Source organism: Podarcis melisellensis (genome assembly GCF_964234715.1).
Source record: "Podarcis melisellensis genome assembly, chromosome: 5".
In the NCBI taxonomy this organism is placed as follows: domain Eukaryota; kingdom Metazoa; phylum Chordata; class Lepidosauria; order Squamata; family Lacertidae; genus Podarcis; species Podarcis melisellensis.
Genome location: NC_138537.1, coordinates 79,255,013 through 79,281,269, shown reverse-complemented (window position 1 = coordinate 79,281,269; position 26,257 = coordinate 79,255,013). Strand labels below are relative to the sequence as shown.

The window sequence follows — 26,257 nt, the reverse complement described above, 5'->3', positions numbered from 1 at the left end:
ATTGTTTACTTTGAAGTGGCAAGCTCCATTGTTCTCTGCATGTATTTTACCACCACTGGACAATACTTCCTTTGTGTTTCGCTTTCTTGGATTAACAGCGTCTATAGCAGGAACCCGGAAGCCATGCTCTTGAGAAGTCCCACTTGAAAGCAACAGACCTACTTTGATAGTTTGAGGATCATGAAGCAAAATATTTATGGTTAAAATGCTTTGCATAAGAAACATGAGCTCTTGTTACATAACCCTTGGTCTATAAATGGAATCCTGAATGCCTCCTAAATTAGTCTTGCTAAGACTTTTGTGGAACAAAACGGAAATTACAAAGTGACTGGACTTTTGATATGAACTCCAAACATGGACCAAACAAAGAATCCTAACAGGTATAAATGATTGTATATTATTCTTTCAGTGTGCTAAAATCAACAGGGACTTATTGGACCGAAATACTCTAAATGCATTTGATTACTGTATAGATTAGCAAAATGCTTGTGATTATAATGGGAGTGAAGGGAAGGTGGAAAGAGGAACCATATATTTCAGGGCCCCCAGGAGGCTGTGCTATATTTCTTGGGGCTCTTTCTGTGCAAGCATGCATAGGAGTTGCAGCCAGGCCCCAGATAGGGCAGCATTTCACCAGTGAGCACTCAGGGCTGATTTCCTTGAGAATTGATAGGTTTGATCTTCTTGCAGTTCATGGGACTCTCAAGAGTCTCCTCCAGCACCATAATTCAAAAGCATCAATTCTTCAATGATCAGCCTTCTTTATGGTCCAGCTCTCACTTCCATACATCACTACTGGGAAAAACATTGCTTTAACTATACAGACCTTTGTTGGCAAGGTGATGTCTCTGCTTTTTAAGATGCTGTCTAGGTTTGCCATCGCCTTTCTCCCAAGGAGCAGGCGTCTTTTAATTTTGTGGTTGCTGTCACCTCTGCAGTGATCACGGAGCCCAAGAAAGTAAAATCTCTCACTGCCTCCATTTCTTTCCCTTCTGTTTGCCAGGAGGTGATGGGGCATGCAATTTAGACCTGCTGAAATCCCCACTTTTGCATGACTATTAAAACTACAGGAACCCAGCCCTCTTTTGCAGCTGACCATGCTAGCACTCAGAGACAAGAATGGGGTAGGAAGTAAACCCTTATTACTAGTGATAATACTTTCTTGTAGAACAGCATGATTTGTCCGGGGGGGGGGATCACAGCCTGTTTGCTTTGACACAAAGAACTCAAAGGATGCAATTGGGAGATTTCAGGATCCAAAACCTGGGCAACGCTGACGAAAGCAGCGATGCATATTACAAATACTTAGAATTTTCTTTTCTTTATCCAAACCTTACTATGTAAAGACTGTAGAAAACAGGTGGCACAAGTTATAACATGACTGGCACAACAGGCTGGTGTAATATGGTGCTGAAACTTCACCTCTCGCCTGATTCAGCAATGAATTAACTTTTTTATGGTACTTCCTGTTTGTGCCACACGTAAGGACCTTTGGGCTCTTGTTCTAATCTTTGGGTCCCCATCTTGCTCTTTTGTAAGGTCCCAGTTTCCCCTAGTTCTCCCCTTTCAACAGGGCATCAAGCAATGTTTGCTGAACCTTGTATTTCCAGATCAGAACCTGAAATCACAATTCTGAAAATCCATATCCATTCTCTGTCAAATATTGTCCATCTCCTTCTTAAAATCAGAAGCTGCTAATTAGGATAAAGGTCACACTCACACCATAAATTTAAAGCACATTTAGAGCACACGACTCTAAAAAAGAATTGTGGAAACTGTAGTTTGTTAACAGTGTTGGGAACTGTTGCCCTGTGGGTGACAATCTACCATTTCCAGGATTCTTTGGGGGAAACCATGTGCTTGAAATGTGCTTTCAGTGTACAGTATGCATGTGACCAGAGTTTAAGTTGTCTTCTTTTCTAATGACGTTGTGCTTGTTTCTGTCCCCACTTTAGACCACACATCCAGACAATGCTGATACTTCTAATACTTTCTCCATTGGTAAGCGGAGCATCTCTGCAGAGAACCACCAGCTCTGCTTCAAGGCTTTTTCTGCCAGGATGGGTTCCTAATGCTTGTACATTAGTTATATGTGCATCTGCTGAGACCAGACCAAAAGGAGAAGAAGGAGATCAAGGTACTAGAACATTTATGGGGAGGGTGCACTCTGTTTTTGTGCACTTTGTGGTAAATATGGGGTAAATAACTTCTATATAAGCTTGATCCACTCTGTTCTCATATACAAGTATGTGTGGGCTCCTTTTTTAGCTAACAACAATAGATCAAAGCCCCTGTGACAGGAAATGGGGGACAGGGCACTTTCCTGTTCCTTATAGCAGCAATGTCAGGAAGAACTATTTCATGGTAATATAGTATTTCATAAGGCTAGAGAGCCAGTGTGGTGTAGTGGTTAAGAGCGGTGGACTCGTAATCTGGTGAACCGGGTTCGCGCCTCCGCTCCTCCACATGCAGCTGCTGGGTGACCTTGGGCTAGTCACACTTTTCTGAAGTCTCTCAGCCCCACTCACCTCACAGTGTGTTTGTTGTGGGGGAGGAAGGGAAAGGAGAATGTTAGCCAATTTGAGACTCCTTCGGGTAGTGATAAAGCGGGATATCAAATCCAGAGTCTTCTAGAATATCTAACTACTGTAATTTATGTAAGCCACAGGGTACTTCATCACATGCACTAAAATCAGACAAAGACACATATAGCAGATCAAATAAGCGAAAAGGTGCCTAACACAGTGCTCAAGCTGGTGTTTAACATGCTACAGAAGGATTGAGGGACTTGCAGCCCACTGATTAAATGCAACCAACCAGTCTTCTCAGTCCATCTTGCCAGGCCCTACCCATGTCCTGCCCCTTGCCCTGTTCTGTGCACTCGAGTGTCCTTTGCTCAGGCTAGCAAAGGGTATCAGGCTTCTGATATTGGACTGGGGAAACAGAGGGATAGCTGGATAGTTGGTAGCTATCCCAACTGATGGATTGATTAGAGCATGGTGCTGATAACGCCAACTTTGCAGGTTTGAGCCCCATATGAGACAGCTGCATATTCCTGCATTGCAGGGGGTTTGTCCTCAGGGTCCCTTCTAACTCTTCTGTGATCTATGAACACTGCACCAATCTGCTTTCTTCGTGGCTGGTACTGAAGCCAGTCAGACTGGCAAAGCAGGAAGAGGATGGTCTGCTTCACAGCTCCCTACATCTCTGTGGCCCTTCCACAGATACAACTAATAAATGCCTGAATATGGAGGACTATGGTATTAGCACTTAACTAACAGACAATAGTATAGGAGGCAAAGAACTCTGAGGCACAATTCTCAAGTAAAATCTCATTGGAGACAAGGTGACTGTTCTGACAAAAGAGTGTGGAGTATTGTCTACGTAACCTCAAATGGTTTTTGTTGTTTTTAAGTCACATATCAGTTAACTGATTTGGGCCTCCATTATAGGATTACCAAGACCTCAAGGACTACAGGGTCCAGCAGGACCAACTGGCATTCCTGGTTCAGAAGGAGATAAAGGCTCTATAGGTGGAAAGGAATCAAGTGGAAACAGTAATCTTCCAGGTAAAAGCTGTTGTTGTCAATTATTATTAGTATCAGCAGCAGCAACAACAACAGCAACACAGCTAGGCACTGTACAAAAATAAAAAATATGAGCCCTACCAGAGATTTATAATCTAAAGGGGGGGAGTTAAACTTTTTTTCCTTGATCTGCAAAGTACCAGGAGGACAAAGATTATGACAATGATTCATTCTGACTGCTCTTTTTCAGTATACAAAGCATATGACACCATTTTGCTCATTTATTATCAGAATAACCCAGTGAGGTAGGCAAGGGTGAGAGCTAGTAGACCATCCAATATCAATTGCATTGTTTGACCTCCTTATGTCTTTATTTGGTCAAAGTGAAATGTGTCACTGTATAACACATAACTGGCACATAATCAGCAAGAAAATGGAAAAGTAGTAACATAATTACAGTTGCTCCAATCAAATAGATTGGAAGAAAGTGTTTTCCTCTACAATGTGCAAGTATATTGAGGATCAAATTTCAAAACCACCTCATATTGAGATTAGCAAAAAAGTGATACAAAGACTTGAAGTTTAGGCCGAAAGACCACAGACACTTCTCAAAGTCAAGAAGTGAGGAAGAAATATATCCCTTTGGTTTCTGGGCCAGTCATAACTCCATGAGGGACAAAGATGCTCTCTCCTTCTGATTCAACTCTCTTCCTCTACAAAATAAAATGCCTCTGTATGGTTACTACCAGTGCTATTTTGCTTGAAAAAGTGTCAGAACTCACCATGAATGCCTCCCTTGTTCTCTTATAATGGCAATGGTGCCCACCTGAGAGTTCCGGCAAGTTCCGGCAAGTTCCGGCAAGTTCCGGCTGGGGGGGGAAAGCCCTGGTTACTACTAATCTGGTGTGCACATGTGGACATTTCTCACTTAGGGGGTTCTGGAGGGCAGTTGTTGGCTTTCTTCCCCTGATGTGGTGATGTCAGTGTGTGCAAAAAGAGAAGCCACATCCAAACACTGACCACTCCTTTGCAAGTGCAATCTTAAGAGCCAACATACAGGGCTACTGGTCCTTAGACAGAAGCACTTTCTGAGCTTTGGGAGAAAAGAAACTCCACAGCAGACACTGTCCCAGCCCTAAGAGGAAAACCTCTTGGCAGTTTTTCTGAGTTCTCTCCCTTCCCCTTTCCCCAGAGGGCTTCAGCTGGACCTACTATTGTCCTGTTGCAAGACAAAAACTTGCACAGACTCTCCACAAAACGTCTCTTTTTCTTCCCATAGTTGGCTGCACAAATCTGTCACTTGCAATTATTAACAAGAGGTTATTTTAATTCCATCTCCAAACAAGAGGGCATTTAGTTCAACTCGCCATCCAGGAAATTAACAAAATTTGCACCTGAAGAAAAATTTCCAAGTGAACCAGCCAAGAACTATTTGTATTACATTTCCTTCCTACAGAAGGCAGAACAGGAGAGAAATACTGAACGTTGGAAAAACAGAATAGCTATTGTTTCTGTTGGCAAACGTCTTTCGACTTCTTTAAAAAGGAGGAAGTTTATTCTGCTTCTTGTGTACAATAAAAAAATATTTGGATAACCTAAAAGAATGAGCAACTGAGGACCACTTGGCACATTATAGTTTTACAGTAGGTGCACTGTTCTCAAATGAGGGACTCTGTGCCAGCTCTGTAGCTACATGAAAGCTTGGCCATAGATTGTTATCCATACATATTTTGAAAAAGTTCACTTCCGGAATTTGCAGTTGATCAGGAAATCTAATGCAACTATTTTCTCATTCAGAGCTGGAAAGCCTTAAAACACAAATAAGGGGCTTGGAAACAGAGTTGGAGGGTTTGAAAGCTGCCATCACCAAAAACCAAAAAGGTAAGAAAAGGAAATTATTGTTTGCTTTTGTCCAAATAGGCTGATATAGCTTCAAGTTGACTATTTCCCCCCCCAAAAAAATATTTTATTAAAGTTTTCACGATACAGTAAAATAATACCTAGAACAAATAGGATGAGAAAGACAAAATTAAAAGAGAAAAGAACAAGAAAAGTTAAAGGGGGAAAGAGGAACCAGATAGATAAGGCACATTAATAATATCAATAATCATAATCATAATAAAAAATAAAATTATATATATCTAGCCCTATATCATAATTATACCTTAATCTTCACCTACAAAGAATGAGTCTTCTCAGCTCTTGCCGTCTCAAGTTTACTATTGATGCAATTTGAGTTCACAAAAGTGATGGGGAACCAGTGGCCAATGGCCCTCCATACATTGTGCAACCACTACTCCCATCCTCTCCTCTGCTTTAAGCCACGCTAAGAACCTATCTCCTTCCACTGAAATATAAAATGCTGCCCGTACCATTGATGCACCTGGCATTTTACAGTATTAGATTTGAAAGCCTTGCAATCCTGTCTCTTTCTAGTTCTCCTTGCCCCCAACGGCGTGATGGTTGGTGAGAAGGTATTCAAAACAGATGGATCCAGAGGTGATTATCATGCTGCGCATGAGACCTGCTTGCGCATGGGTGGTGCACTTGCCTTCCCAAGGAATGCGGCAGAGAACAGTGCCCTGCAAAAAATAGTGACCTGGTATAACAGAAGAGCAGTCCTTGGGATCAACGACATGGCGACAGAAGGCAGGTTTGAGTACCCGAATGGTGGCGTCATTGGGTACTCTAACTGGGCCCAAGGAGAACCAAATAATCTTGGCAATGAGGACTGTGTAGAAATGCATCAAGATGGCAAATGGCATGACAGAGGCTGCACACTTGAGTGGTTAGTCATTTGTGAATTCTAAAATCAGGAGGTGCGGGGGTGGCCATGTTTGCGAGGCGAAGGAATAGTTTGTTCTAATACTTTCAAAATTCAGAACCCCTCTAGCTTGAACAGTAAGTTACACAAGTGATATTCAAGATGCTACTTTCCTTTACCTGACTGTGTGCAGAAAGAATATGGCAAATTTTATGTGAGGCATGTGATTTCTAGTAAAGCATGTCCAAGAATAAAAATACACGCTATGAGTACACAGACATTCAGGCAACATCCATCCCCATGGTAACAACAAGAAAACTACACTGGAACGCCCACGTGCCTTTTCAACCAATCCCAAAAATGCAAAACTGACATTTCCTTCTTTGTAGCCAAATTAAAGGAATTGTTCCTCACCTGCACAAGAATGTATCATAAAGGCTACTCCAGCTCAGACCATGACATAACTTCATAAGGCGCTCAAGGAATTATACCAATGATTCTAGTATTCAGATTCAGGAACATTGCGCTCTGTACCAGCATAGGAGCTTGTTGAAGAAAGAAATAGCAGAGCAACAACACTCACCATCATTTTAGGCGGTCAGCGGAAATTTTAGCTACCAACTCAAGAGGCCAAAAGACTTCCGGTTGATCCTATAAGGCTACTGACTCTGACATTTCTTCCAGGTTTGTGCTATTTGTTTCTCGGACATAGGTTGGGTTGTTCCGGAACTAGCTATCTCTTGTTGTCTTTCCTTCCTTCCTTCCTTTCTTCTTTCCTTCTTTCTTTCTTTCGTTCTTTCTTTCTTTCTTTCTTTCAGATATTTTTTATTGGAATTTTATTTACAACATAACATAACCAATCCCCAATACACAATCCACCCTCAATAACATGAACATAACATACAGTGAGCGTAACATACAATAAAACAACGAAATAAAATACTTCCTTTATCCTGTATCCGGCCTCCTTATTTACTTCTTATAAACTGTTTCCTTTATGAATAATTATTAAGATTTTTCTAATTATAACTTAAATATCCACAAAGTCTCCTGCAGACATTAATCAAAACAAGTGCAGGTATGTATTTGGGGCACTGTTTTGTGAAGTATTCTCTGCATTTCCCCCCTTTTAGAAACTCTTATCTAGTGTGATCTCTAATTGCCTCTGTTAATCTAGCCAGTTCAATATACTCTAACAGTTTGTCTTGCCATTCCTTTTTTGTTGGCACAGTTTCTTTTTTCCAGTTTTTAGCAATTAGGATCCTTGCCGCTCCTGTGGCATAGAGGAATATTTTCTGATTCTTGTTGTCTCCTTTCAACCAGGCCAACAGCCCTGCTAAACTTCTGACCATCAGAAGCAGGACCTTATTGCTCACCAGTTTGGGGATACAGAAAAACCTAGGAAAAGTGGGCCACTTTTGCATAGCAGAATTGCTAAATTGCATTGTCAAAGTATGCTGCGTAAGGCAGAGAGGAAAAAATCCATGCTTTTAAACTGCCTTCTAGCTGTAATCCCAAATGTTTTGTATTATTACCAGGCATTAGGTCAGTCGAGATGTATTTATAAACCACAGACCTTGCAAGGAAAATGATATTGGATCCCTGAGGGTACTATGATTGTGAAAAGAACCTGTTGCCAAGATATGGAGACTTGCAAGTAATCTTGTCAATGGAGGCATAGTTCATTGGGTTACATTGCCAGCTCTAAGGTGTGGATATAGTACAGATTAGTCATTCCACACCTGTCTAATCTATACAGCCTGGTGCAGCCCATGTCATCCCTCTTCCCTGAACTGTCTTCTCCTACACTTACTCCAGTGATGAGTAAGAGCTAAAGTGCAGCCATAATGAACAAATCAAACATGGTTCTATACAGTGCTATTTTTCTAGAAAGAGATCTCCCAGAACACACCATGAACTCACTTTGTTCTCTTATAATGGCAATGATGCCCACCTGAGAGGTACTGGAACTGAGTTTCAGCAAGTTTTGGCTGAAAAAAAGCCCTGGTTCTTTATGATGTTACTTCAGAGTCACATTATGAGTCAGTCAGTCGTATCTTCCCTCTGACTGAACAATACTATAAGTTAAAGCCCTAAATACTCACCCTATCTATCTTGCTGAGGAGCATTACACTTTCATCAGCAAACACATGTTCCCTGTAAGGCCAACTTCAGGTAAGGCCAACCCTAGGTTATCTCAAGGTCATCTTTGTTATCTCTGTCATCTCATGACATCCTCAGAAAAACACTCCATAGAGAGTGCCAGTCTTTTCCTCTCTCTGAGCTGCAAGGTTTAACAAATTTACAACAGAAGCAAAACAAAACAAAACAAAACCACTCCAATGTCCAGCATCTGACAGATCAAACAAAAACACAAGAAGGGTTGCTGGATCAGGTCAATGGCCCATCTAGGATTAAATTCTACAATTAAACAAATTAATGCCTTAGATCTACCTGAAATTTCAAATCTAAAGTGCATTTCAGAACCCTGATAATTTCTCAATACTACACAATGGAGTGGCAGGTCTCTGAAAGAAGGAACTTGCCCTATGTTCTTGAGCAACTAACATGTTTTGAATTAAGGAACAGTCACTTAAAATAAAAGATTTCTGGCAGTTGGAGCAGATGGACTAGTTGATGCATGAATGTGCAAGAATGGTTATCATGCATTTATTTTATCCCCCCCCCCTTCTTTCCACGTGATGTGTGTCATGGCAATGACAATGGATTACATTTGTCACTAACAAACATGAGCCAAGGTCCAAAGAGCTTGAGCAGATTCTCTACAAACATCACAAGCTACCTTAGAAAGTTGGAAAGGTGGTTTGCTGTTTGCTATGAAGAGCTGCTGTTTGAGAAGCTCAAGGCCCAACCCCCTGTTGAGACTATGGTGGCCCATCATGTAACATGAACATTGAAACAGAAGGAGAAAAGGTTATTGCTAAACATTCTGAGCTTTGTGGGACAGCGTCCCAAGATGCTCTTGTCTCCATTCCAAGCCTCTGTTGCCTAATGTGCATGCGTGTGAATAATCCTTAGATATGACTGTATAAACCATTACTTTTCTTCTCTTATGCTGCCTTCGCTTTGACAGGAGTGTTAAATAAAGCTGGAGACAAAATATTTATTACCAGTGGGAAGGAAACCTTTGTATTATTGCCGGTCAGTGCAGTTATACCTGAAAACTCTGAGTTAGCTCAGTCGGTAGAGCATGAGACTCTTAATCTCAGGGTCATGGGTTTGAGCCTCATGCTGGGCAAAAGATTCCTGCACTGCAGGAGGAGATAACCATTGTGGTCCCTTCTAACTCTGCAAATCTATTAATCTGTTACCCTGTGATATACTTTGCTGTCCCCTCCACATTCATGAAAGTCCCTCAGCTGGGGTAGCCATGTACATGTCATCAAAAAAAAGAGTACAAAAGATGACACACATTTGCATAAAACTTGCTATAATTTGGATATAAACAGAGCACACCTCACCATGGTGGGCTTGTGGGGAAGACTGACCAGGTGAGCTGTGTCAGTCTGCTGCTCAGGGTGCTGCTGCCTGTTCATGGGTCCCTCCTCTCCATCCTTATGGTGATTTATACTTGAATCAGGCTACCCTTCCAAAAGGGGACCTTTTCCAATAAAGGGTGGTCCTCTGTAAAGTAGGACCCACAGCCACCCTACTTCCAGGCAGTGCCTGATCCTATGATGTTCCTGCTCAATGAAGAATAATGGGATTTGTTTTACTTTGCTTGGATCTACAAGGGACATGTTTAACTTTATTAGAATGATATATCTAATATCTAATAATATCTTATTTAGAATGGTATATTAGATATATCATTCTAAAACGTTACAGGGCAGACTTGTAGATTAAAAGTGTTTCTTACCTTGTTTTGTCCATCAAAACGTCATTTCCCTATTGCTGGTTCCTGGTTGCTCTGCAGAGCCCTCTGGTGTCTCATTTTAATAACGCATTATGAACATTAAAAGCGGAACACAATGTGTCCATCTACGTTGTGAAACCCATTTCTTAACCCTTCCTTAACATTATAAACCATGAGTGTAGATCCACCCTTCTTCTTTCTCAGGTGTGGCCATCCACTCTACCTGAACTTGCTCTTTTTGTTCTTGTGTTTTCCCCTTAGGTTCCAAAACACTTCTCAGGGTGGAAAGAAAGAAAGAAAAAATACTTCCCAGGTTCCAATTTAGATTCTGGTGTAACAGCTGGGATGGCATCAGCCACATCCAGCCTTTCTGAATAGGGAATATCCTCTGTTACTGGAAACAGGGCCTAGTGTTGAAACACGGATAAATAACTGTTTACCACCCACCCTCTTTTGCCTTAGTTTCGACTGGCTTTAAATCTACTGTTCACTGCTAGCTTAATCTTTTGCAAAAAGCTTTATGGCCTCTCTAGATATTCTGGAACTCTGCTTAACTGCTTGGAGAGGTCATATGTGGATTTAATCATCATTACTTTTGGGAAACTTGGATGGTTTTAACAAAAACATGTTTACTTCCCTTTGGTTTCACCTATCTTACTTATCTGAGAGCTTACAAGGAAGGTTACTCTGAACAAACTCATCAGAAGGTTCAAAATGGTTATAGATTGACAGCCCAAGCTTTCTGATAATGCTGCAAAAAGTATAAAGCATTTTAGATTTCTGTATCTCTATAATGCATAATATAACAGATTTCTGTATCACAGTTCTATAAGATGTCTGTAGATCTATTTGCTGGAAGAAGCACTTCCATTGATTATACGAAAGGGCAAGTTCTAGAATTTGTCCCTGTTTTCCAGTAAATTGACTGGGGGGGAAAGGTTATGCTGAAACACCTCATGCAGTCGTGCCAGTAAGTGCTGGTGTATAAAGTACAATTTTGCAATCCGCAGAGATAAAATAAAACATACTTATCTATGGGATTTTTCTACTGATTTTTTCCTCACCATTCTAAGAAAAACAGAAATCCTCCCCTTTCTTGGCTAGCCTTCATCTCTCTTCAAATCAGCTGAGCTGCTTCATTTGATCAAGGAAACATATGAGGAACCGGTAAGTAATGCTGCCTCAGATTAATGCTGGATGAAAACTTTGCTTGTTAAACTCCTCCAGTTCTACAAAATAGTTTAATCCACTGCTGTTTCCCCATTCTCAAAATAAGCCTGAATGTAATCCTAACCCCATTTACCTGGGAGTGAGAAAGTTTGAATTCAATAGAACTTATCTTGGAATAGACAGAGATAGGAGTGTGCTGTTAGTTGATTTACCATTCCACTTTAAATTGCTTTAATTTGTGGGACTGAATTAGAGGCATGCTTTTTTGGATGTTTGCCTGTGACAGGGAATGCAAATAAAATATTAAATGTCTTCCTTACAATATGCAACAGGCTTTATTTTGTTGGCGATGAAAAATTGGTAATATGGGCATTTATTTAAATTTATTTGATTAAGCAATGGATTGGTTCAAAGGCAGAAAATTAATCAGATAAACGTGTCTTATTGACACATCTGTTTTAGTATGACAGCTGAAATACTATTTATAGTAGTGGGGGTAGGAGAGCTGGGGGGGAATCACATCTGGCAACAAATGTGCCCCTTTGGTTTCAGATAGTACATGGGTAGATGAGTCTGAAAAGCCCAGGGCACAATTTTTTATGGTCCTCAAGCAGCCACAGTCGCTCATTTACCAGAACTGTAGCTCTGTGCAGAAGCTAGAATTCTCCAACCAACAGCATTTGCAGTTGTCTCGCACAGCTATAACACCAAGATCATTTGGGTAAAGTAACAATTGTTCAGAATTCAAATTGACCAATGTCCTTCAATGGCGCAAAACACACTGACAGGTGGGTGATGGCTTTCTGAGAGTCTCATCTTAAGAGGGCAAAACAGAGTCCTCTCTCACTGGCAGAGAAAGAACAGCAGAGTGGCCACAGGCAACCTCTAAAAGATCTCAAAATAATTTCCTCTTAACTGGTTATCTGTCTAAGGTATCAGCAATGTATCTTCAAATTTTCATCGCCCTGATGCTGGGAACATCGCTGGCGTTGGCCACTGATTCTGAAACAAACACTTGCACAGTAATGGCATGTGGCAACCCAGGAATCCCCGGTTTACCAGGAAGAGATGGGAGAGATGGTCCCAAAGGAGAGAAGGGAGACCAAGGTATCTCCATATAGTTATATGGTAATCTTTGGCACCTTATGACAGCTCATCTATATCTCAGCTGGGTTTCTCGTGTGTGTGTGACTTGGCAAGGTGGTTGCACATTGCTATGTATTTAACCCTTCTCTCTCCCCCCCCCTTCCTCTATTTGCTTACACTGACGTCATACTGTTTTCCAAGGTCCCAAAAGGCATGGGGACAGGGTGCGGACTGTCTCCATGGTTCTGAAAAGCAAGCCCTGTGTCAGGGGCTCAGGAGCAGAGGCACAGGGGAGAGAGGGAATGGAGAGCGAAGGGGAAGAATCTGAGGGAAGCGTAGGGGAGTATGACAGTGACCCGAGAGATTCCATGAGTTTCTCCAGCGAATCAGAAGATTCCCAGAGGGGGGCGCCCATGGCCAGGGCAAGGGGAGTCCCAGGGGGGACGCACCAGAAACAAGAGGCCAGCGGGGATTCCCAAAGCAGCAGCTGGAGATCAGGACCAGCTTCCCCACCAGAGCGTAGTGGGGGGGAAGGGTCCCATGGATCAGGGCCAGCGTCTCCCCCAGCAGGGAGAGAAGATGAGCCAGAGCTGGCCACGCCTCCATCGCAGAGTGAGGGAACGGAGGGGAAGTCAGGTTCAGCTAGCCTCCCCGAAGGAGAAGGCAGTGACAGGAGCAGTGTAACGGTCAGGAGGAAGGTTGCCGGCTGGGCGCGTGCGCCAAGTTCAAATGTGCAGGCGCGCGGCACAGCAGGAAACCAGGATTGGGAATCAGGTCCTAAAGCCCGCCGGAGAGAGGGGGGAGACTCAGGGGAATCAGCGTCAGAAGAGTGTAGAAGGAGCGAGACCCCAGCGGACAGGCGGACCCAGAGGAGAAAAGAGCAAAGGAAGAGGTGGAGCAAGGCTAGAATCTTAAACTGGTGTCTGGGGGGAGGAGATTCAGACGGAGCTTCAGCGGTCTAGAGTTTGAGATGTAGGGCTGCGCACCACGGCTTTGAAATCGAAACTGAACTGCAATAAAGATCTTTGTAAATAGTAACGAACTGGCGTTGGTCCTTTGTGAGCTGGGACCTCAGGCAGCTCTGACACCCTGGATGTTTTGCTTTGAGTGGTGGCTGGGTGCTTCATAGCACTTTTCCAAGCTCTTTTCTTTGAGCATTGGAGGTGGAAGAGAGAAGTGACTGAATAGCTTCCCTTGTCCCTGTTGGTGGCAAGGGAAAAATAGGTCTAAAAATGGAGAATTCCTGGATGCCAAGATCCCAGTTTGTGGCTGATACTCTTTGTTGAGCGAACCCTAGCAGATATTTTAAATCACAACATATGCAGGAAAGTAAAGCATGTAAATGTAGGGTGTTAGACTTTTGAAATATGCCGGTGTGAGTTCCAAAACTCCCCTCTTCCCTTAACATAGAAAAGACCACATGCTTGGTAAGTTAAAAGTGGCTTACCTGCAAACTCTCCAAAGGTCAGGTTCATGTGCTTTCCATACATCAGTCGGACGTATGGAAATAAAACTTGGATTAGCTACACTAGTGAAAGTTCCTACATTACCAGCATAGGAACACAAAAAAGGCTTTTTAGAGCCATGCGGTCTGAGCTTAGAGCAACCAGTTCTAAACCTATTTACACACTGAGCTTCTCAGACAGCTTGAGGGTAGATTTGTAATGCGGAGATCCTCTAAGGAAGAGAGTTAAGGATCTATGTGATGGGGGGGAGTGATGCACTTGGAGAGAGAGAGAGAGCATTGTCTGGGGAAGGTAAAGATGCAGAAGGTATAATTGTATGTGAAGCTGTGATATGTGAAATGTGTGAGAGAGACAGGGGAGGCAGGAGAGGGAGATACGCCTGGTCCGTATGTATGTGTTGAGTGCATGTATGCACTATGTAGTGGAAGAGAGATTGTGGAGCAAAGCAAATCTAGGCAGAACTGATAGGGAGTCAGGGAGCAGAGTGAGCAGGGTAAATACATAGGAACCAGGAGGATAATAAACATTTGTGATGATTTGCAGTGGCATCAGCACAGAATCACAATTATCAGCTGAGTACAAGGTGAGCTCTAGGAACATCTTGTCACGAAGGCTGCCATCAGGAGTGTGAATGTGTATTATTTAAAGTGACCTTTTTTTCCTTGTTGGCTGTTTGTTACGGGGGAATAGTATCCAAAAGCTGTTTCTTTTTCTCAAACACAAGGAGTCCAAGTGAGGGGCCAACAGGGTTTTCCTGGGAAGGCAGGGCCTCCTGGACTGCCTGGAATTGCAGGGCCCCCAGGCCAGAAAGGACAAAAGGGAGAAATGGCAGGTAAGAAATCAACTTTCTGGTGCTTAATTTTGCTTTCGGAAAGACATGAATGGGCACTTCAAGACCAACATAACCTCTTCTTTGTGAATGCCAGTGAATGGTTTGCATGATAATTATTCTTCAGTGAAAGCTTTGCTTAGAAAATCATAGGGCCAAAATGCATCTTGTGGTCCCCAAGCCATTGCATCTGGGAATACATCTGTGGGTTCATGTAGAAGCACCATTTATGTCAACCAGTGTCACAGTGGGGTTAGGGCATTCAGAGCCATCCTGTTCCCTATTATTCAAGTGGCACCTTTTAAAGATGCCATCATCATTTAAACAGGGGCAGCTTGTGGATAAACTAATGTGGAGGGGGCAATTCATACAATGATGTCTTCGTATCATCACAGCATGAACCTGGCTGCAGCAGACCCACATAGAGCAAGCACTTTGAGCCTGCTGGATGTATAAACTGAACCACAGAAATCTGAAAGTACTCCATGGATAATCTACTGTAAATCAGGAATAATAATAATGTTATGATTTATACCCCAGCCCAACCAGCATCCAGCACATATGGAAACATAATAAAACATGAAACATTAAAAACTTCCCGATACAGGGCTGCCTTCAGGTGTCTTCTAAAAGTTGTATAGTTACTTATCTCCTTGATATCTGGTGGGAGGGCGTTCCACAGGGAGGGCACCACTACCAAGAAAGCCCTCTGCCTGGTTCCCTGTAACTTCGCTTCTTGCAGTGAGGGAACCAGCAGAAGACCCTTGGAGGAAGACCTCAGTGTCCAGGCTGAACTATGGGGGTGGAGACACTCCTTCAGGTATACAGGGCCAAGGCCGCTTACGGCTTTAAAGGTCAGCACCAACACTTTGAATTCTGCTTGGAAACATACCAGGAACCAATGTAGATCCTTTAGGACAGTGATGGCCAAACCTGGCCCTCCAGCTGTTTTGGGACTACAATTCCCATCAACCCTGACCACTGGTCCTGTTAGCTAGGGGTGATGGGAGTTGCAGTCCCAAAACAGCTGGAGGGCCAAGTTTGGCCATCACTGCTTTGGGACTGCAACAGGAGCCCAAGAGAAATGCTTCCAAGAAAGTCACAGACCTCTCTACGCAGCTTAATCTGCTGCTGAACTGGTCCTATAATTGGATTAAACATTAGTAAAACAAAAACAGAAAAACCCTCCTTTCCTGTAGTTCAGCCTTCACCTGCCTGGCACCATCCAGATGTGTTGGACTACAATTCCTATCAGCCACAACCAGCACTGATAGTTGTAGCCCAAAACATCATGAGAACACCAGTTTGGCAAGCGCATGCCTGATGCTTCTTGCTTCTGCCCACAGTGAACAAGCGGTCGCTATCTCCCTTCTTCCTTCACTATATTTTGCATCTCTCTTTTAGGCAGGAGGACTTCTGTGTTTGTGAATGTGAGCATTTATGCCCCAAGGAATGGGCTGAAGGCACCATAATGCAGGAACATTGGCTGAAGCTAAGTAGGACTGGATCTAGTCAGTCCTGACTAGGGTACCTGGGACCCTCAATGCCCTCGGCTATATTATGGAAGAAAGGCAGGATATAAATGTCATATAAAAATAATTGATACACAGGTGACAAAGGACAGCAGGTAGTACAGAGTCAGGAATTGCTAATGGTCTGGGTGGCAACTTTCCAATATAAATCATTTGTGCTTAACCGTATGAACCATATCTTCATTTTCTCACCGTAGCCATTACTGCCACTCAACAACAAGTAACTGCTTTGGAAAAGAAAATCCAGACTCTTGAAGCTGACCTTACCAAGTATAAAAAGAGTAAGAGGGAATATGCATTTTCAATGCTTGTTTTTATATTTACTGTATTTTTAAAAGGTAGCTTGTGTTGTGTGCGTGTGTGAGAGTGCAAGTGCAAAAACAACAAGCTAATAGCAAGGTATGCAGAGACGCTTTGGGAGAAGCTCTAACTGTTTAAATGGTATGATACAACTTTCAATGTATAGTGCAGATGGGCCTAACTAAGATTATAAAGGAGTCAGTCTGTGTTGTCAATAGTTGCAAACTTTCCACTATCGTCTCATCTCTTTATATTACTTAGAGCCAGGTTATACTCTCTGCACAAAAAGTGTGGTGATCATGTCATCCCATGCAGATTTTACAACCAAAAAAATTGATCCTTTATTAATCAGCTTGTTCAACATTCTGTATGTGTGAAAAAACAAAATTTGGGTTGAGTGGGTGCTAATCTGTTTTGCTTTTGAGGTGGGACAATGGGACTCAAAGCACTGATTATTGTGGGTGGGGTGTGGAGGGAAATTACAGGTTTTTCTCAGTGTGTTGGATATTGATGAACCTAAAGAGCAGCCTCCTACAGCCTGGAACCTTCCAGATTTTGTAGGACTACAACTCCCATTATCCTTAGCAACTGTGCTTTTCTCTCTCTATCTAGTTGTGATGTTGCAGCAGGTGAAAGTCGGAGAGAAATTTTTTGTTTCAACTGGTCAAGAACTAACTTACTCCAATGGAAAAAGACTGTGTGAAAATGGAGGTGTAGCTCTTGCCACCCCGAAGAACGCAGCAGAAAATGCAGCCTTGGCGGAAATAGTAAAGAGGAATTCGAAGATTGTTTTTCTCGGTATCAACGATATCCAAACTGAAGGGAGATTCGTGTATGTGAATGGGGCACCCCTAAGTTACACAAATTGGAAACAAGGAGAGCCCAATAACTATGGTAATAAAGAGGACTGTGTTACAATAGTTGAGGATGGACAGTGGAACGATTTGGATTGTGAACGGAAAACACTGACTGTTTGTGAACTGTAACTTCTCCACCCCACCCCCAAAAGATGCTTAACCCTGTGGGTGCCTGTGCTCACAGTTATTAACTTAATGGCACAGCAAATTTGCAGTTTTTAAGTTTGAGGCGGAGAGAGAGGTGGTTTTTAAGATAGCTAAAAGTAGCATGACCGAAGGATTATTTTCTGCTGCTCTGCACACACAGCTTTTGTGCCACAGTAATCTTTGGTCGAAAGGCTTTTTCAGCTTCTTGAAATGTTACAAAAAGCTGCAAAACATATTTAGCAGAATGATAGAGAGAGCACCAATGCTTCTATTGCACCACTTTCAATATAGGGGAGGGGGCTCCTGTCAGTCTGCCAACCTCAATGACGGAGGTGCCATTTTAGGCTTAAGAGTGCCATAGGCAAAACCACCACCCACAAACCCTATTAGTCTAATTTGCAGAATATTCAAATATATTATTAATTGTGGAAAACCATTTAACCTCATCAACATGCCTCAGCTATGTCTTGATGTGCATCTGGAAAGGCTGGAGATCTGCCCTTCTGTTTTATTGTTGTCGTTTTCACAAATTTAAAGCTGTGTTTTTCATGAATCTCTTTCATGTACTACCGGTAGATTCTGTTCTGGTGTAATTGCAGCCATGTGATGAATAAGTAAAACAGTCCATAAGTTTTAGGAGTAGCAAGAGTATACTTGTATACTACAGTGTCTAGAGTGCTACATGCAGTGTGTGAAATGTATATTTATTAATTTCTAAGTACAGGTACACTGAGAGTACATGCTGCAGAGGACTCTGGTTGGTTCTGGATTCTTGCAACGTGAGTTAGGTATTAAAAGAGATGAGCCAGTGTGGTGCAGTGGTTAGAATGTTGGACTAGGGCCTGGGAGACCAGGGTTCAAATCTCCACTTGGGCATGAAGCTCACAGGGTGACCCTGGGCCAGTTACTGCCTTCTCAGCCCTAGCCTGCCTCACAAGGTTGTTGGGATTAAATGAGGGAGGGGAGGTCTGTGTATGCCAGCACAACACTAAAGTCAATAGAACAAAGCAACCCAAAATCAGAACCAAGAGTAAATGACATTATGCCCACTATCACCTGCATTAATCATACTGAGAACTAGAACAAATCTCATAGGGCAAAACACAACCACCATAAAAGCAGAGACTGACGTATTTCAGGTGATGGTTTTCTTAAGGCTCAGATCACAAGGAAATTAGCATACCTAGCAGGCAAGCCTCCCTAGGCAACAACCCTCTCTCTCCCTTTTGGCCATCTCCTGTGGTTCAGACAGAAAGGTCACATAGAGGTGGGCCTCCATATCTGCTCTATCAGCTTAGGTATATATGAAAGCGGTCTCAAGCTATGTAGGACTTTGTCGGTCAATCTGATTTTAGCAAATCCAAGTCTGAAACTAATTTAGTGGGTCCTAGAGTAGAAAATCCCTACAGGCATTCTCTACAGAATTCCTTTCAGATTGGCACATTTTCTCAATTTGGGGGAAGGATTATATCTCTCTAGGAATACCTACAAACCAAAGAGGTCTTTCAGCTTGCAGCTCCTGGCTCCTCTCTGCGTCTCTCACTCTCTGTTTCCAAATCATTCCTATAGTTCTCTTCATAAACAAATCTAATTTGGTCCCTCCTTCAGCTGGAGGGGCAGATGAGTCATTTCCCCATCTCAGTTCTGGAATTGTCTAGAATGGAAATTGCCTAGATCAAATGTGAATGAGTTTCACAATTTGGACAATCTTCCAACAATTCGTTCCCATAAAGAGATGTTCACTGCACCTCTAAACAATTTGCCTGACAAAAGGTATGGCCTGCATAACTCTCACCACTTGTCCAGCATTCATAATCATGTGAAGAAGGAACTTGTACAGAACTTAAAAGAACAGATTAACTCAAGAATTGTTAACAAGGAGAAAATTCAAAGTAGGGTAATTTGTAGCCTGTCACAGTTTGACTTAAATGTGTAAGTGTGTGAATTCAAACCCTATTCATTTTGGTGGAATGCTCTAGAAATATCGGAAGTACTATCTTCAATTTATTTCAGTACCTCTGTCTCATAAACATATCTACCCATAATCCCTTTAGGCCAATCCTCATCAGCCTGTTTTATTACTACATTAGCATGAGAAGATATTGCTGCTCAGATTAAGCCAATTTCTTTTTAACACTCAATGCCAATTGAACATACTCCCAGCACTGTGTGAAAGTCTTTATATGTGGGCAGCTCCTGCATGCCTGGGAGAATGTTTAAATGGCACAACCAAATGGTCCAGGGTTGATTGATTCTCACAAAATTGTCACTGTGCTGGGAGCAGTGATGTTGATTGTATAGGAAAAGACTCGTGCGTTCAGGCATTGTCCATGCGGCTGGGTTGTTTTCAGCATTCTTCCAGGCAGCCATCTACAAAGCTATCTAAAGACAAGCTGTGCTAAATAAATACATTTGAACAACATCATGGTGAACTACTATTTCTTTATTTTTAAAGGACACATTGCATGCTTATGCAGAACCTCTATGTGTCCATGTCCATGTTCTTTCTGTGGGGACAGTCTGAACATTCTCTGATCCAGTGGAGCATGGGTAGGCAAACAAGGCCTGGGGGCCGGATCCGGCCCAATCGCCTTCTAAATCCAGCCGGGAATCAGCATGTTTTTACATGAGTAGAATGTGTCCTTTTATTTAAAATGCATCTCTGGGTTATTTGTGGGGCATAGGAATTCGTTCATTTTTTCTCTCCAAAATATAGTCCGGCCCTCCACAAGTTCTAAGGGACAGTGGACCGGTCCTCTGCTGAAAAAGTTTGCTGACCCCTGCAGTAGAGTGTTTGCAGGGCAGCCATAGCTATGTAAGCATAGTCCTGAAAAGAAGAAGTTGTTTGATGGGGAAGCTGGGGAGGGGGGTTAATCCTGCACCCTGTGTCACTTCCAGAAGCACTGATTGGCTGGATTTCACCGTTGTTAAAATGGATATACTGTACATGCTGATCCCTGCCCGTTGGGCAGGGAAGGGTGAAGTTCACACAGTCAAATTCACACACTCTTCATTTATATCTGAAATCCTCTATTTAGCAAGGGATAGAAGCCTGATCTCTATATGATCAGATGACCTGGGGAGGTTGTGATCAACCTCACTAGTCTTTCCACACACACCCCTCACCGGTGACCCTGCTTTTGTTGTTCCTTGTTAAATCAGTTTTGTTTTTGTTTGCTTGCTTTTGCTTTCATGGTTTTTGAATGGCAAGCTCCATTTATATAAAGAACATCACAGTCATTTAACTTTCTAATGCATTATATCATTTCATAGGTTGCTTCCCCAGTGAAGAGCTCACATGGGGAACATGTGAGCGTAATTTTGTCTTTCCTTGTGAATTTTGCAATCCATCGCATAATTTTTCTTAATTAAAGTTTTCACAATACGATAAAATTATATCTAGAACAAAGGAAATAAAAAGGAAAGAACGAAGGAGAAATAACAAAAGAAAAGAGAGGAAGGCAAAGGAATAAAGAAAAGAGAGAAGAAAGACAACAGAAATAATAAAACACACACACACCTCTATTCTAATTATACCATAATCTTCTGTCCACATACAAATAAGTGAATCTCCCCAGCTTGCATCTGGGAAGTTTCCCTCTTTCCTCTGCCTCCCACCCTGAGAAAAACCCACTCTTGCCTGCCTCCCACACAGCCCCCTCGCTTCTAAACATCACCATTCTGAATTTTGCAATCCAGAAGGCGAGCAACATAATGAGCATGGACCATGTGCTGCAAAGGCGTCTGGTGGGGGGGTGCACATCAAACTTCAGGTGCCTTACAGCAACTTCCTGTAAGTTGTCTGGTTTCTTTATAAAGAGAAATATAATCAAAAGTGGCGAAACTGCTAATTGCTCATTGTTGGCAAGCTGTTCTTTTCAGAAGGTGCCAAAGCATCTCGGAGAGGGGATAATAGAGGGCACCTGATTCGCTTCATGATGTGCTACTTCTCGGAAAATGCTATCAGCATGACTCAGATGTGTACTGAACACTTTGCTGCCTGAACGAACAGCTCTTGTTCTTTTCTTTTCTTTAAATGCAACATAAATAACACAAAGGCTGGATGTTGCTTACTCTTCCAAGCTGTTAGGCTTTCTGGAAAGTCCCTGCTGGTCATTTAATTTCGCATTTAATTATACATTTGTTGTATTAGCACTAATCTGAGCCTGTTCATATGGTGCTAATGGAACTCTTGCAGGAGTTCTGATTAGTTAGCTTTTCAAAAGAGTTGTGTGTGTGTGTGTGTGTGTGTGTGTGTGTGTGGTGCTTCAGTGTGTATCTCAGATAAAGATGAGCAAAGAGCCATAGGCAAGCTTGAAGAGCTGTCATTTCTTGAGTGATTATGAAAATTCAAAAAGCTGTTTTTTCTATATTGCTAGTTACAACCAGGAAATGGGAAATTGCCATAATCCTCACAGTATGGTTTAAGGATTTGCCCAAACAATCCATCAAATCTGCATTGTGCTCTTTGTTAAAGGGATCCAGGTGGGGCTAGAGCCATAGTGCTCCTTGAGTAGGCGATCCTGGAGAGGTGGAGCCTGTCTGATGTTCGTCATAGGCCTCTTATGTGCTGACAGACAGTTGCTTGCCTAAACACTAGTCAGCAAAACCCACTGCTTAAGAGATGAGATCTAATGTTTGGTAAGCACCATAGTACCCTCATTCTATATCCATTGGAAAGATTCATCCTTCCAGGCTTACGGCCATCTAAAACTTACGAAGTGCACAGCAAAAACCACCACTGACTTACAGCAAATGTATCAGTCCTGAAAAGCATATGGGACATAGAGACAGGACCAGGGGCAGAGGAAGGGGGGCAGTGGGGGTGGGCCATCCCAGGTGTCACCACTGAGGGGGTGACAAAATGCCAGGAGGCACTCACTGCAGGGCCTGCAGCGCACCCGAGCCACGCATTCCTCCTGGGAGCAATGAGGTGGCTTGGGCACCCGCAGGCTCCATGCTGCCCCAAACGGTCCGCCCACCGCCTCCCCCTCAACTGTAGGGTGGCTGAGTGGGAGGAGGCAGGCAGACTCCTTGGAGGCCCTGTGGAGCATCCTGCCCCAGATGGCTCCACCCCTGGGCGCAGGGCACACGCATTGCCCCAGGTGCCCAATTGGCTTGCTCCGCCACTGGGCAGGACAAGGGGGACCTGCAACATAATGTTGCAGGGTGGAGTGCTCCTTTTGCTGTCCGTGTGTTCAAGTCATTCAGCCCACGCCCTCTTTCACAATACAGGCATCTCTCCACTTGCATGCATTTGACTCGCACACGACTGTGTAGACAGGGTGCCATGAACTAATTAAACTAATCAATATAAAGTGCAAAAAGTGGGGAAAAGATACCCCCAAAGAGCAGGAAAACTGCAAAAATGGCACAAAAACCCTAATGGTTAGCAATCCCAGGAGCCTTTGCAACTGCAATCCCATGAGCCTTTGCATCACCCCCTTGTCGTTTCCACACTGTCCTCCAGCGATGAGGAAGACTGAGAGCCACCACTGCCACCATTCATGCCAATCCGGTAAGTGCTGCTGGTTGGGGTTTTTTAAGGATTTTTCAAGGGTTTCCAGAGGTTTAGAGGGTGTTTACAGGCTTTTTAGATGGTGTTCTTCACTATACACTATTTCACATATACACATGGTACCTGGGAATGTAACCCCCACATAAGTGAGGAGACGCCTGTACAACATCTCTCCTCTCCAGAGTCTTCCATTTCCCCAACAGCAATCAGTTGGCATGCTCAGCTCTCTAACTGGGCTGTTTTGAGAGTTGCCCCCCCCACAGCCCTTTACGGGTTTCCCCCCTAAATATTTTCTGCACCATTGAGTGAATGACCATTGAGTACTCTCAGTCTGCTCATATCTCCCTCAGGCAGCATGTATGGTGCCCTCTGGGTACACCAGGACCATCCTCTGAACTTTGGAAATAGAGGGGATGACTCTATCTAAAATCACCCACCTTATCAAAGTTCTTTCAATATTCTCATCCATTAAAAAAACAAGCCTAAAAACAAAGCCGGTTTGCACCAATGGACTAATATCATTCTTCTGTGAAAACTTTCTTTCAATTAGCAGATTATATTAAAGCCTGGAAGGCAGAATTATGAATTACACAGACTGCAAGAACATATCCATTATAGGGACCCCCAGGCGTTAGAACAAGGCAACTAATAATAGCCAGTTAGTCAAAAAGATGGATTATTATTCAAAAATGATCTGATAATGGAAGAAAAGGCATAGTGAAGAAATTGAGCATCATTGTTAAATTGAAAATGATATCTTATTTAACATACTGTTTTTTTGTTACATGAACAGGTAGAGCAGAATGATATTTATTTTAACATGGATATCTCATCTACAGAGTATTCCCTGTTCACCTCATGGAGCGGGTCAGCTGTGCTGCAGAAAAGAAAGGGGTTCACAGAGCTTGCCCTCACCCCCTCCTGAAGCAAACAACAGTACATCTGAAAAATGTTCAGACTTCACCTTGGGTAGTTATCTAGTGGGAAGGCTATGCTTTCCCTTCTCTCAGAAAGACTGCACCCTAGCCTTCTGCCTGGCTCAAAATGGGCTTTGGGAAGGAAGATTCGGGCTCTGGCAGGGTCCTAGAGCCCCCCTTCCCCAAACCCGGTGTTTTCCTGGTTTTATGTGGTGGACTTGTGACAATGTAAAAGCATTTTGGGAATTGATCTACAATGAACTAAAAAAAAGATGTTAAAATATACTTTCCCAAAAAACTTGAAGCATTTCTGCTTGGGCTGATGGGAGAAGACATTGCAAAAGTAGACTAAAGATTATTTATGTATGCCACAATGGCAGCAAGAACTTTGTTAGCCCAAAGGTGGAAGACAAAAGAATTACCAACAATTGAGGAATGGCTAATAAAGATGATGGACTATGCAGAGTTAGTCAAACTGCCTATTAGGATCCGGAACCAAGGCGACCAGAAATTCCAAAGAGATTGGAGTAAATTTATTAAGTATTTGAAAGATTATTGCAAAAATGTGAAGACACTAGCAGGACTGAAAAAAATCTTGTAACGTAATGTAAAAAATAGTATCTGACCATGGACAAAAAGGGAATTGATATATATTGAAGGACCGAAACTGGCAGTTGAAATGCGCATACAATTTATTAGAAATGGGAAAACCAGTTGAAGGGAAGGAAGGAAGTCACATGCTTGGTGGAGCAAAAGTATTTGATATGCATTTGAAAGGTTGTTATATTTCATGTTTTTGAAAAAAGAAAAACAATAGAAAGTGTGTGTGTGTGTGTGTTTGTGTGTGTGTGTGTTTTCCTGGTTTTGGGAAGGAGACAAGAGGAGCCTGTCAGAGCCCTCATGTCTCCTTCCTGTAGCCAGGGAAGCCAAACATTTACTGGGCTTTGAGAAAGTGCCCTCCTCAGCTGCACGCCCAATGTGGCTGCATCCCTCTCACTGCCCTAAATCTGCTTCTGTGACAGCTGGTGAGAATGCCCAGCATGTTATCAGAGGTTCACATTCCAGGGATTCAGAGGCAAAAGGAGATATCATAGTATCACAGGGCCCAGCCAGTTAGCGCTATTCATGAAACAGCATTGCGGGAGAGGAACAGGTAGCTTGAACTGAACAGCAGTGTGGCTGCTTCCAGAGCAGCTCCATCTCTCCAGAAAGGTGGTTCTGCTTTCACTGTGCGTTGAGAGAAATAAGAATGAGATGTAGCTGCATCTCAAGATCTTCCCCATGTTGTGTGCAAAGCAGGTTTTTATTTGTTTCTAACTGTTTGGCTCTTCTTGGGCCGCATGAGTACTTCTAACAAGGACACTTGAGTTTCTTCTGCTGCTCTCTTCCCTTTTATAAATGTACTCCCATTTTGCAACTCACAAAGTGGTTTCAGAAGAACACAGCCAGGGAGGATTCTGAGATATAAATGCATTTTCTGCGTTCCATTCAACCTTCTCTGCTAGGAGAACGTGAGCTTCGACAGCCTCAATAGCTAAAGGTCAGCCAGCAGTGTCCTCTTTCTGCGTGAATCATCAAGAGCAGTACACAGTGAACACTGTGTCCTTTTTGTTCACAGTCAAGTTGAGAGTATTGTTTCCCAGAAAACTGATGGCACACTTGAACTTTATGTCTTCTCCATATGTGAGACATTTTTAAATGTTAATTGCCCTTTGTGGCACATGGTAACACTAATTTCCACAGGGAAAGATGTGTAGATACAGAAGTCAGTACAAAACTGACCCCTTTGGATTCCCATAACCATCATGTTAATCCACTTGTCCTGAGGACCACAAATAGCCCGATTTATTTCTGACTGGAGCATTATGGGAGCTGCTAAAGTATATCAGAAGATGCCTACCAGATCAGACCAAAGGCCACCTTGAGATTGCTTACACTAAATCTTTCAAATAACTAACTAGTAGGCAAGAGGAAGTCAGAATCAAAGAGTATTGCTTTGGGGCAATTCAGATTTTGCCCAAGATTTATCCAAAGTCACCCAAAATGAATTAGGCTACCACTAAAGTCTAATTCCCGAGGGAGTCAGTAAATGCCAACAGAAAGGGAGTCTCCAAATATCTGTTGTTGTTTTTTTGCATTTTACAATCAAGCTTTCCATACAAGGTAAATGGCAGGTGGGGAGAGGGGCAAAACTGGGCACCTCATTGCTCACCCCAACTCTAGGTCATTTATGAACAGTCAAAAAACATTAATCCCAGGAAAGATCC

General features: G+C 42.8%; 2 protein-coding genes across 4 annotated transcripts; both read left to right on the top strand.

Moving 5' to 3' along the window:
• The first annotated feature begins 156 nt into the window (after positions 1 to 156).
• Positions 157 to 7,175, top strand: LOC309371148 (pulmonary surfactant-associated protein D-like). Of its 2 annotated transcripts, none has more exons than XM_081913818.1 (5): positions 157 to 380; positions 2,007 to 2,137; positions 3,453 to 3,569; positions 5,325 to 5,408; positions 5,964 to 7,175. In XM_081913818.1, the coding sequence occupies exons 1-5, from the start codon at positions 355 to 357 to the stop codon at positions 6,335 to 6,337; spliced, it is 732 nt and encodes a 243-aa protein (XP_081769944.1). In that variant the 5' UTR covers positions 157 to 354; the 3' UTR covers positions 6,338 to 7,175. The 2 variants fall into 2 exon arrangements, with proteins under 2 accessions (XP_081769944.1, XP_081769943.1); XM_081913817.1 differs by having other exon boundaries at positions 159 to 380; positions 1,956 to 2,137.
• Positions 7,176 to 11,221: 4,046 nt separating this feature from the next.
• Positions 11,222 to 18,194, top strand: LOC309370446 (mannose-binding protein-like). 2 transcript variants are annotated; one of them, XM_081912221.1, is made up of 5 exons: positions 11,222 to 11,335; positions 12,271 to 12,445; positions 14,615 to 14,722; positions 16,449 to 16,532; positions 17,164 to 18,194. In XM_081912221.1, exons 2-5 carry the CDS (start codon positions 12,280 to 12,282, stop codon positions 17,535 to 17,537), a joined length of 732 nt encoding a protein of 243 aa, XP_081768347.1. In that variant the 5' UTR covers positions 11,222 to 11,335; positions 12,271 to 12,279; the 3' UTR covers positions 17,538 to 18,194. The 2 variants fall into 2 exon arrangements, with proteins under 2 accessions (XP_081768347.1, XP_081768346.1); XM_081912220.1 differs by lacking the exon at positions 11,222 to 11,335 and having other exon boundaries at positions 11,869 to 12,445.
• Positions 18,195 to 26,257: the final 8,063 nt, after the last annotated feature.

Excerpts from the sequence above, each read along its gene's own strand:
- LOC309371148 (XM_081913817.1), top strand. The coding sequence starts at position 355 with ATGGACCAAACAAAGAATCCTAACAG. Across the intron at positions 381-1,955 it reads CAAACAAAGAATCCTAACAG|ACCACACATCCAGACAATGC; the intron begins GTATAAATGATT and ends TCCCCACTTTAG. Across the intron at positions 5,409-5,963 it reads CATCACCAAAAACCAAAAAG|TTCTCCTTGCCCCCAACGGC; the intron begins GTAAGAAAAGGA and ends GTCTCTTTCTAG.
- LOC309370446 (XM_081912221.1), top strand. The coding sequence starts at position 12,280 with ATGTATCTTCAAATTTTCATCGCCCTGATGCTGGGAACATCGCTGGCG. Across the intron at positions 12,446-14,614 it reads AGGAGAGAAGGGAGACCAAG|GAGTCCAAGTGAGGGGCCAA; the intron begins GTATCTCCATAT and ends CTCAAACACAAG. Across the intron at positions 14,723-16,448 it reads ACAAAAGGGAGAAATGGCAG|CCATTACTGCCACTCAACAA; the intron begins GTAAGAAATCAA and ends TTCTCACCGTAG.